A 12752-nucleotide genomic window follows, 5' to 3' on the forward strand; every position below is an offset into this window, starting at 1 on the left:
GGAAAAAAATCTGAGCCTTCCCAATAGAAATTAATTCTCCACTATCTTTGATTTAGAGTAACCTTAAGTACACACACATACTTAGAATTAAAGACTACTGGCCAAAGATAACATGGAACAACTCTTCCTCTAGTGTCATTTCATTCAATCATTTATTGAACTGTCTAAATCTTAAGGCTTTAAAACGGGTCCACACACTACATTCCATGGCCAAATCCATTTTGTAAATATGGATTTGTAAATATGGATTTACAAAATACCCCATTTTTTGTAAATAAAGTTTTATTGAAACAATACTAATTTTGTTATTTGCTAATTCATTTACATATTAACTATAAGTGCAAGAGACTGTATAATCCCAAATGCCTAAAATATTTATTACCAGGCCCTTTACTGGGATAAAATTGGCCAACCTGCTTTAAAGAACAAAAACCCTGGCCTTTAACAGGTTTCACAAGCATCCAAAACCAAATACTGGTTGGGAGAAGGTGGAAGGCAGAAATCAAGCTGCCACACCAGTTTATATTCTTTTTTAAAAAGTTAAAAACAGAGGGTTCCAGGTTAAGATGGCAGACTGTACATACTCATTTGATCCTAATCATCCCCAAATCCTTACTAAAATAATGATAAAAAGGTTTTCAAACAGATAAATACAGGAGGACAAGGGAAAAAAGAGCAGCAAAATCTGGAAAGGTGGAAAACAGACAACTAGTAATGAACTTCACTCAGAGAACCAATTATAAGCTAGCAGTAGAGAAAGGTGAGAACCAGTCCAATTTATAGACACGGCATCTTTGAAAGGATAAGAACTGGCAGTACACTTCTAAAACTAGGGCTGGCTAAAATAGAGAAGACTAAGTTAAAACTGATAAGCAGTTAAATTTTTAGATTCTCTCCCTCACCCTGGTACAAGTTTGGCAGTCTCTTTGCTGGAGAGGGTAAAACTGCGGACTCAGACTTGGGGATCACAAAAACACATGGATTGTCTTTATATACACCAAAATGCTGAATGCAAAGACCCTTCCCTAACCCTGTTATCCCAAATTCCAAACTGACAAGCCTGCTTCCAAACACTCAATTTTCCATTCGACATTTTTTTTTTAACATCCTTCAACTGTCCCCGGCCAACCTTAGTGAGCAGACAACCAAGTATTATCTCATATTTGGGCAAAGTCTCTTATATTGAGACCAAATCAAAATGGGGCAAAGAAAAATTTAAGAGAAACAGACTATACAAGAGGAGGAAACATCAAAAAAAGATACTACAAATGAAACAAGAACAGGATACTATAAAAACAGAGACATTCTGAGAGCGAGTGATCTCTTGAAAACTAAAACATGACAGAAATTTAAAACAGTACAAAAGCTGAAAAGAGAAAGTTTCTTCGACTTTGCCCACAAAGACAGCAGAAAAGACAATGATGGAAAATAGGACAAAAGATAATTAGAAGACCAACCCAATGTACAACATTTGACAGGAGCACCAGAAACAAAGCAATCAACAAAATAAATGAAGAGTTATTTCCCAGAACTGAAAGCTGTGAGTTGCCAGACTGAAAGGGTCCACCACTGAATGCCTTACACATGGATAAAAACAGAAACAAAGTGGAAATTTCAGAATTCTGAAGAGAAGCTTCCAGAATTATAAGTGTGTGTGTGTGTGTGTGTATGTATATTTTAAAGTGTCATGTACAAATGATCAAGAATTAAAAACAACTTTGAACTTCACAGGAACACTGGAAGCAAGGTGACAATGGAGAAATGCCTTCAAATTTCTGAAAGAAAATAATTTCCAAACTAGAATTCTACACTCAAGCCATCGAGCTTGAGGGTGGAATAACGGACATGTTAAGCTTCAGTTGTACTCTTGCAAGAAGGTACTAAAGAACCAAAAAGAGAACATGGGATATAGCAAACAGCAAATCTAAGACAGGAGAAGCAAAAAGAAAACCCAGGAAGGTAGTAAAAATAGATTCCATAATGACATGTGTGCAGTTAAGTGATCTGGACTACAGCACATGACTCAGGAACAATCACTTTCGGAGTCATTCTGTCATTCAGTCTTCTTTTTATGCTAAATACAGCAAACATGGGTGGAATGGCCCAGATTCTTTTATGTATTTGGATATGCTGTCCTTGTGCTAAAGAAGCTTCACACCCTCCCTCCCACCTTCCTATGACCTGCTTGTCTACAAGAGTTGTGGATAATCCTATCATCCCTCTCACCATCACCACCCATAATGTTCTGCTTCTACCTACTCCTCTGAATTGGCAGGAATCACAAGCAACAAACGTTCTGCAGCTCATCCCATTTTCTGGCTAAATTTGTGCAAGTCACCCATCTACACTAGAACCCTATCCATCCACACTAGATGCCAATTTGGTTAAACCTATGTTTCCCCAGGATGCATGACCTTGTAAAGCCTCAGAAGAGTTGAAGCCAGACTATGACCCAAATAGTCTCTTTTTTTCTCCCTTGGAACTCTCAACTATTAGTAATAATGCCTTTTCCTTTACAGCTAGGTTTGTGATTGCTATTAAAGTTTTCCAAAATTAAAAAGTGATTAAAAATGCAACAAAAAAAATGAGGATCTGGAAAGAAGATGCAATTGAGAAGAGACACACAGGGCTTCCAATAATAATATTCTGTTCTTAACTTGTACACAAGCGTTTTATTATTTTTTTATTTTTATTTTTTTGCATGGGCCAGCACCGGGAATTGAACCTGGGTCTCTGGCATGGCAGGCAAGAACTCTTGTCTGCTGAGCCACCTCACAAGCGTTTAATTACTCTTTAAATTATACATTTTATACACTATCTTGAATGTATATTACGCTACATGTACATATATTTTAAGCAGTAAAATATCTGGGAAATACATATATGATGGAAATTATTTAGGTAGTTATGATACATTATTGGGCTCAGCACTTTCCTTAGAATAAGGACAAATGATTTTCTATTTTTACGATAGTAATCATAAATACTTATTTTATCTTGGTTAGACTACCCAACTTTCACAGTAGGTACTAACCATTAGTGAATACCATACATTTTCATATATCATAGTACAAAGTGATGCCAGATCTCTGAAAAAAGAACCAACTATCTGCCACTTACTTGTCAATGTCTGCCATGTTGTAAGAACTCCAAATATCTATGGAGAAAAATGTCAAATGTTAAAAAAATTATACAATTTATTTAAAATTAATAAAAGCATTTGAAGCCAAAACCCTTATAAAACGTAATACCATGTTGAAAACTATTTCAAGAAATGTACTTTCTTTAAAAAACATAAGTGTTCAAAAGAAAAATTCATGAACACAACACAAGATGATCTTAATTGTCACTAAAATAATTTTTCACACAGGATATTGTTTAAAAAAAAGCAAGTTACTACTAGGCTCTTAGAATCTACCATATAAGAAGTGTTATAATAAAATTATTGATCAAGAATCCAATCTATGCTAGAATCATAGGAAAGAAAAGGTCCTTTATTTAGAGTTTCCTTTAACCTCTATGAGTGGTCAATTTTTGCATCAATGTTTAGGCTACTTCACACTTCACTGGACAAACCTTCATTTTGACATGTTAATAAGCCAAAATCTGCCACCTACTGGACTATTATCCATTCCCAAGTTATTAAAAGATAGATAATCTAATAATCTCTATCAAATACCAGTATTTTAAACTATTTCTGACAGTTATCATAAAACTCTGGGTCCCAATCTATTTCTAGTAAACCATCACCATCTCTTCAAATATAACTTCACACCACATCTCACTTCCTCAACCTTCCCTAGATAATCTGCTCATTGACAACAATGCTCTTGGTTACTAGTCCTATTACAATAAATTTACTATTAAGCTTTTTCATAGCATATCCTAACTTCATTTTTGTTAAAAGATTAGTATTACTAACGATAATACTACCTTTAGAAAAATAAAATTTAAGGTAAAATTTGTTGTTTCAGGCAGAAAAATTGCTGAATGCTGTGTAATACAGATCACTTTAAAACTCTAAATCGAGTTAAAGTTTCATACGAAAATAAAATCATCATTAAAAAATTAAAATCTTAGGCTTTAATTCACAAAATACTACAAGATAACTATCCGTATTACTATGCTTAATATGTTTACTTTCTATTTGCTTTTAATAACTTGTAATAGTACTGATAGTTTCTCTATTGAAGCTGGTTAATTGGCTAGCAGTTATGAAGAAATGTTCATTAAAAAATAAGTGTTGATTCTTAGTCAAAGAAATTGAAAACTATTTTAATTCAGGGGTAACTGTAGTGTATATGTGCTCTTAAATATGGTTGGGAAGGGCAATCTGTACACGGGTGTATAAAAAACCTTAAATATGCCCATGTCTGGCCTTAGTTTTTCATTTATGAGGCTCTAACCGGAAAATAAACTGTAAAGAACCTTTTGCTTTCTATGGTTACCTAGAAGATTCTCAGATACTCTGCACATCCTTTGGCTTTCAGCTTAAATCTTACTTCTGCAAAGATGACTTCTCCAACCATCCCTTTATGGCTATATAAGACTCCTTTGTTGTACACATTTCTTTAACATTCCATTTCTTCCTATCACAGGGTCTCTCAAGTTTGTAATTATACTCTAATGACTTGACTCTTTGATTATGGTCTGTGTTCCCCAACTGACCAAACTATGATCTGTGATGACAGCATACATCTGCTTTTGCCAATCAAGGCATTGTATCCTCCTAGGTAGCACACAGTGCATATAAAACAATCACAATTATTTTACTTATCAAAAATAAACAGCATGGAACATGCATATAATGGACTCCTTTGCATATCTGAGTTGATAGGAAGAGCTCCAAAGCAGGATATAGGATGTATGGCAAAATCACACTTGGATGTATTTTTTCCCCATATATATATATATATACACATATATGGAAAAAAATTTACATATCTTTTCTTACGAATAAATCATTTCTGGAAAGACACACCAGAAACCTAAATTCATGTAGAAGACTTATCAGGATATGGTACCTAAGTATTCAATACTTTTAATGCTTTTCCATTTAGATTATCACCCTTAGCATGCGGCCAAATACTTCTGCAAATTAACTGGAATAATAGTTTTAAAGAGATTTCTCTAGTTTTGGGTTTAAATTTTTTTTATTGCTGTAAAACATATTTAACATAAAATTTGCAACTTTAAGTATTTTCAAGTGTACAATTCAGTGACATTAAGTACACTCACAATTTTGTGAGATCCCTAAAACATTTTCATCAATCCAAACAAATTCTATACCTATCAAGCAGTAACTCCCCATTACCCCCTTACCTCAGACCCATTTTCCATCTCTATGGATTTGCCCGCTCCAGACATTCCATATAGGAGGAATCATAGTTATCTGTCCTTTTGTGCTTGGCTTATTTTACTCAACATGCCCTCAAGGTTCATGTATGCTGTACTGTGTTATCAGAACTTCACTCCTTTTTCTGGCTGAATTAGCATTTCATTGTATGTATATCCAACATATTGTTTATCCATTTGTAGGTTGATGGACATCTAAGTTATATGTGTCTGTCTTTTGGCAATCAGGAATAATACCACTATGAACATTGGTGTGCAAATATCTGTTCAGGTCCCTGCTTTCAATTCTTTGGGACATGTACCTAGAAGGGAGATTGGTGGGTCAGACAGTAATTCTATATTAAACTTTCTGAGGAACCGGCAAAACTTTTCCAAAGCAACTGTACCTTTTTACACTCCCAATAGCAACACACGAGTCCCAATTTCCCACATCCTTGAAAATACTTCCTTTCCTTTCCTTTCTTTTTGATAATAGCCCTTCCAGTGGGTGAAGTGGTATATCATGGTATTTTTTTGTGTCGGGGACATGGGCAGGCATATCATGGTTTAATTTGCATTTCCCAAGTGAATTGTTGGGCAAGTTGTTAAGCATCTTTTCATCTGCCCACTGGCCACTTATCTACCTTTTTTGGAAGATTACTTTCATTTTGATAATATACCATAGTTATGCAAGATGTTAATACTGAGGGGAGAACAGGGAGAGGGCATTCAGGAACACGACTATCTCTGTAGCTTTTCTGTACATTTAAAATTATAATATAAAATGCAGCTGCTGAGGGAGGTGGTTCTCACATAATCAGACCACAGGGAAAAGCACAGGCTTAGAATAACACCTGAATTAATTTTTATTGTCATTGACAATAAAATCGATGACAAATTTTGTCAGATATGAAACTGCATTCTAAGATCTCCACAAAGAACTTCTGGTTCTGGTAGTGACAAGCTACATTTAAGACCAATTCTATCACTGAAAAATAATTAAAAGACTACAATAAAATATTTGTTAAAATCTTAAAAGCATCAAAATGGTAAATAAGATCAAAAGGAATTACTAACCAAACACTGAATACAAAGCAGGAGGCAAAAAGGTAAATAGAAGGAAGTGTTTGCCCTAAAGGCAAATGCAAAATTTTGTTTTATCTACATTGTTTTAAAACCAAAAGCCCCAGGCTCATTTCATGGTGGGAAATCTTAATAGCAACCTTCCACATTAAGGACTCCCAAAGCATTATGTCCTCAAGAGATAATAAACCCAGTCCTCCTTGGAAGAGCCTCATCTATGTTATCCTCCAAAGCTTAAAGTGGTCTCTGCCTAGTAGTGCTCCTAAGCACCTGCATATGCAAATATAAGGAGGGGCACCTTACTTCCAGACCTCAAATATTTCCATTTTCAAGGCCAATAGGGGCAACAGAAAACATCTGACTTACAAACAATGCAAACCGAAAGACAACTGCAATGAACCACCCTTAAAGGGAATGTAGTAAATCTGGAAAATAACTAAATAGGAGCTCTAGAAATAAAAATAAAATTAAACTAAGTAGGCAGATTTAACATTTGATTAGATACAGCTGAAGAGAGAATTAATGAGCTCGAAAGCTCAGAAGAAATCTTTCAGAATACAGCAGAGGCTCAAAGATGGAAAATAATGAAATAAGAATTTAATTTACAATCAAGTCTAACATTTGATACGAATTCTAAGTGAAAAGGAAGGAATGGAGAAAAGAAATTAATAGCTGAGAATTGTCCACAACTGATTAGATGCCAGTCTAGACTCAGGAAGCCCTACAAATTCCAGTAAGAATAAAAAGAAATTCCCAGTATAAAGGCAGAACACAAAAGATAAGTCACCTTAAAAGCACTCATCTAATACAAATGAAGGTGAAACAGATACTATCAAGCAAAAATATCTCTAGCAGACCCTAAATAAAACATTCAAAGGTATATTCTTCAGGCAGAAGATAAGTGTTTTCAGATGTAAGGCCTAAGATGACAAGAAAAATGTGTGCATGTGGGGGGGGGGAGAGGAGAGAAGTAAATGGGTGAAAGAATTCTAATGCATTTATGTATGCATGTTTTTGTTTCTAGGACAACCTCCAAAAGATTAGAAATAGAAGATATAACTTCCAAATTAGAAAATAAAAGCAAATCTTTAGTCAACCCCTAAAAAGTTAGACAAATAGCACAAAATAATCAAATTAAAATCTACCCATAGTAACTTTACAAAATGTAAATTGATTTACAGGATCCCATTTAAAAAAAATTGTCAAGCTGGATTTTAAAAAACCAAATTATTGACAATTGTTGAGAATTTCAAAGAAAAATACAATCCTAAATCAAAAGAAAGTTGGTATCATTGTACTAAAGTCAGGGAGGAAAAGCACAACCACCAAGCTTTAAGAGAAAGTATTATTAGAGATAAAAGGGTCATTTTATAATAAAAGGTTCAATGTACTACCCAACATATGTAATGCACAGAAGATATCCAGGAGAAAGAAAAGCCACCAGTTCATAATAACATGACCTGAAGGAAAGTCTTGACCTCAGAAACTTAAAACAGTAAGAAAATCTACCACTGGGAAAAAAGAGGGGAAGAGGGTAAGTCACTAAATCACACCACAATCTGATCACTTTGAGGTGCTGAAAACAGTCACTTTTCCAGACACATACTATCCATTAAAGCTACTCACCACCAATAAAGTAAACTTCATTCTGAATAAACTCCTCCTTATATTCAATGAAAAGCAAGAAAAACCATATTTATGGAATGCTACTGTTTAAGGGATTTTATAAGCTTTCCTCATACTTGCAGGTAAAACATTACACACCATGCTCAGTAACACCAACTAATAAAAGAACAAAGATTAAAAATGTGGCCTTCTAAAATCTACTTCTGGTCTCCTACTGCAGAAAGCAGTGTCCCCCCAATCAAGCTACTGCTACACAGATTATACAGTAACAACCTGATTATTAATCCTTTACAGAAAATGACCAATTAAAAATTACAAATGTTTTAAAGCTAAGAATTCAAAGGAACCAGGAATGTCCCAAGTATATTAATTTTCCTCTCTCTCAGCTTTTGTCTATTCTAAACGCACTGTGCTTAATAAATCTATTTCAGACACTGCTGTCCTCTTAATAGCATTTTCAATGATGCAGTGGTTCAGTATCTTATTTGGTTCAAATACAACCTTAAATTAGAATAATCTATTCTTCAGGCTCACTTTTCAATTTCCGGGATATTGAGTCAATCCACAACTGACCTTTGATTAATCTCCCAAAGCAAAATGGACACTTATTTGAAAACACCGTGTCTTCTGCACAAGGGTTCTCAATACCTACGGTGTTACCTGATCCAATAGCAGAGAAACATAGCTGAGTTGAAGTTAGGTCTCAAGTGCAAGGGAAGAACAGTATGCCTTACCTAATTGGCAGTGTTTTTTTGTTATACTATATAAACAATCATTCTTAAATATCCCAACTCTCTAACTCAAATATGGGAACTGATTCCACCTGGCATGGAGAGAACACCTCTCCAGGTAGTCACCAAATGCTGGCTTCAAATTCTCACTGAAGGAGAATTTCTCCTTTCACTGGCCCTCAGGTTACAGCCCCCTTGACTATCCCTGATATTTGCAAAAAACTCACCAAACCATTCCACATAATATATTAACAGGTACAAACAATTTCATCAGAGAATACGTACAACAGGCAGTCAGTCATAAGGCCAAGAAGCTACTATACCAGTGGTAAGTAAATAGATTTGACACTGGAAGATCTCATCATCACGAAGAAGTGCTGAAGGTTTCCCCTGAAGCACAGCGAACCCAAGAAATTTTGAGTGCTTCTCAAATTTCAAGCTGATGTACAGATGTACAATTTGAGAACTGTCTTTAAAAATCAGTAGTCAGGCAAACACTAAATATCACCATATCATTAGTCACACTTACTGCTTAATCATGTAACCTTGGATAAATCATTAAACCTCTCTGTGCCTCAGTTTTCTCCTTTTTAAAATGCTAATAACAATAAAAAAAAAAAGCTAATACCACCAATTAGGAGCACCAGATGAGTTAACTCAGAATTTAAAACAGCACCCAAATAGTCATCCATTAAATATTGATTATTACACTATTTACTACACTATGCCCTCTTCACTTGAGTTTTCTAAGGTATTTTCAGCATAAGTAATTCCGTGTTCCTCAAAACTAAAGCTTCCTATTCGCATAAAAATTCAAATACATAAAACTTCTGAACAGGCGAGAGCATCAAAATATGTAGCAGTGAAAAACAGAACTGGTAACCAGAAGTATAGAGGCCATTTTCTACACTAAGTAACTTGAAACTTCCAATCCTCAACAAGATAACTTCTTATTCAGTTCAAAACTGGTCTGAAATGGGACTTATATCACCACTATAACATGTTCCTTCAAATAATGACCCTTTCACTTTTTTCTTCATAGCACCCATCACAACTTGACATTTTAAAACTCAGTTAGGTAACCGATTTGCCTGCTTTGCTCACAAAATAACCCCTAAATCTAGAATACGTGTCAAAATAGGTAAAATTATTTACTCAAAATCAACTAAAAGCAAACACAATTATGGGTTTGGTTAGTCTTGAGAATTCAAATAATCAGTATTTCTATACCGATTAGGATTGATTCCTTTTGATCTTATCTTCCATTAATACTTCAAATTTACAATCGAGCAAAAATGAACAAAGTAAGCAAACTAGTGTTTTATTTCACTTAACATTTATTAAATGCCTGTTATGCGCCAGCTAATACTTCAGGCTCTGAAATATGTTCTATAACTACTTGCGTAAGTATGCTTTAAAAATTGTTTTCTTTGCTTCATATATTTCACAATAAAAAACATTTTTTTTAAAAAAACTAAGCTACATATACTCGTCTTAAAAAACCCCAGATGGTTATTTTACAGGGTGGAAACTAGGAAAAGAAATGTGAATATAGAATTTTTTAAAGAGCCAAGCTATTAAGAGTATGCATGAATGATAACCTCCTTCAGTCTTAAAGTCTGAGATTCTGCCTCTTTTACTTCCTTCTAATAAAAGAACCCTTTATTAGAAAATTTCTCGGAGTTTAGAATGGAATCAGTCACCTGAACCAACATGGACAAACTGGAAAATAGAGCAACATTTTGGATTATTTCTGATGGAGTTGTTCTTTTATTCTCATTAAGGAACAAGGACAATCAATCATGTGTGTCCTTATTAGGTTAATAATTCCGTCAAAATATCAGAAAGTTATTTTGCAACAGATAAAATTTACAAAGACTTTCAAAGTGGTATGGTGAAAACTTTGTAAATGCTAGTTCACAAATTAATATAAACAATGTCCTGAAAAGAGAATCAAAGATTATATAATAATAGATGTCCAAATCCACCTTTCGATGTTTAGGCCCATTGTTTTCCCAAGAATCTGCAAGTCTTCTTAGAACTAAATTAAACAGTTTAGATGTGGGTCATTTATTTGAACTTGGGGAACTTCAAACCACCTTGGTACTAGATCTGTGATAGTCACTGAAGATTCATGTAAACCTCATTTACCTGTCACTTTTAAGTTATTCTGTACATAAAGTTATTCTCTTTTCCAAAGGCCAAGGGCATTACATCATTAGTAAAAGTACTTATAGGAGTATTAACTTAAATTGACAATAAAGTAGGACCTAGATACTAATTTGAAAAGATGTTTTAACCTCATCTACATGAGCAAATTCCCTTTTACAGCATTCCTGAAAACAGGCAAGCAGTGTATGTTTGTGAAACCAGCTAGTCATTTCAGTACTAACTAATCAAGCAGTGATAGTCTGAAACAGTTCTTTGACTACCCTTCCCATACAGGTTTTTTTTTTTTTCTGAAAGCCCAGTCCTCCCAGACAGGACCCCAAACCACTGCCTCACTTTACTAGCTCTCCCCAGACTTCTGAGGACAAGGAAGCATACTACAAATTTAGCTCAATAAATTTACATAAACGCCTCATTCTAATACATACTCCCCCCACCCTCTCCATTCAATTTAAGAGCAAGATGGTTAGTTAAGTATCTTATTCTGGGAATGTCAATAAAGAAATTTCTAAGAAATTATAGAGAAGTCATAGAAGAATTAAAGATATTACAGGCCAAATCCTTTATTTCCATTTTAGAATAGTTTAGGTTTAGACTGATCAGAATCAACCTTTCTTCCTCCAAATAATCCTGGGTCAAGACAACCACCCACTCAGTTTCTGTGCTTTTGAGATACACTATATAACAACCTTTTGTTAACACGCGCTAATTCTTTAGAATCGTGGCAGTAGCGGTCCTGATCCGCACTGCCCATCAACTAACATTCATATCCTCCTCCCGTACAAATAGAAAGATTAAGATCAAAGGGAAGAAAAAGGGAACAGTTTGAGCCTCAGGGGCTGAACTTACTTGCTCCCTATTCATTTTCCTAGCCCACGATCTCAAAAACTTTAGTTAAGTAAGAACAACCTAGACAGGGGTCTCTAATCAGGCGCAGACGACAGCCTCGAAGCCCATCACCACGTGTCGAGGGACGCCGCCGGGGTTTCCCCTCCTAGCTCCGCCACCGCCGCCCGTGGGCGGAGAGCCGGGAGGCTCGCAGCCTCCCCCGCCCCCTCCCAGCCTTAGGGCCTCCTCCCTTCACTGCCCCTCCCACCCGTCGGAATTCGCAGCCTCCGCTGTTCTTTCCATCCCCCCGCGACCTCCCTCCGGGAATTATTTTTGAGGGTGAAGCGGGGGCGTCGAGGAGGCGGCGGGCTCCGTACTAGGGCCCGGCCCGCACCAAGGGTGCCTCCCGGTCCCTCACGGCACTACCGCTGACTTCTCAGGGCGTCCAGGGCGCGCCGCGGCCTCCCTCTGTCCACACGGAGAAGCCGGTGAGGCACGGAGGACCTCGGCGCACACTAGCGCGACCGGCCGCCACAGGCCTCGCGGGTCGCCAAAGGCCGCACCGACCCTTGCGTCTCCTCAGCAGTCCCTGAAAGAAACGACGGCCAGTCCTGCGGCCGTCTCGAAGGCTGAGGAGTCGAAATTCCGCGGACAGGTCCGACCCCACAGCACAGCCAAGGAGAACCAGGCGCCCACGGTCCCCACTTTCAGTTCCCTGTTCTTCCCTTCCCTCTGCGTAGGCCGTTCGGCCAACTCCAGGTTCCCCTCCCTTCCAGGCCCCCATCCGTTACCGGCAGCTAGTACGGGGAGCCAGGCGGCCGAAGCTGCGCAGGCAGTGACTCAGGGCGGCAGCAGCAGCGGGAGGAGCAGGAGGCGGCGCCGCGAACAGATGGCGCTAAAAAAGACCCAAGAGCCCGCCGCACGCGCTCATATACAATTAGCGTCAGCACGTAGACTCGCTCCGCCGCCCTCCTCCCGGCC

General features: G+C 37.0%; 1 protein-coding gene across 7 annotated transcripts in view; it reads right to left on the bottom strand.

Annotated features, from left to right (window-relative positions):
• NAP1L1 (nucleosome assembly protein 1 like 1) overlaps positions 1–12752 on the bottom strand; it is a 30136-nt gene extending 17384 nt beyond the window's left edge. For 2 of the 7 annotated variants that reach the window (XR_013155825.1, XM_077111474.1), the window contains exons 1-2: positions 12563–12742; positions 3121–3157 (exon numbers count right to left, since the gene is read on the bottom strand). Coding sequence is in view for 6 of the 7 variants with exons in the window: in XM_077111474.1 (XP_076967589.1) it covers positions 3121–3137 (17 nt within the window). In the remaining variant the exon portion in view is untranslated. Of the gene's footprint in view, positions 1–3120; positions 3158–11792; positions 12000–12562 lie in introns of those variants that run through there. The other 5 variants (XM_077111476.1, XM_077111475.1, XM_077111478.1 and 2 more) reach the window with 4 other exon arrangements.

The sequence above is a fragment of the Tamandua tetradactyla genome, chromosome 7, assembly GCF_023851605.1.
Source record: "Tamandua tetradactyla isolate mTamTet1 chromosome 7, mTamTet1.pri, whole genome shotgun sequence".
Classification (NCBI taxonomy): Eukaryota; Metazoa; Chordata; class Mammalia; order Pilosa; family Myrmecophagidae; genus Tamandua; species Tamandua tetradactyla.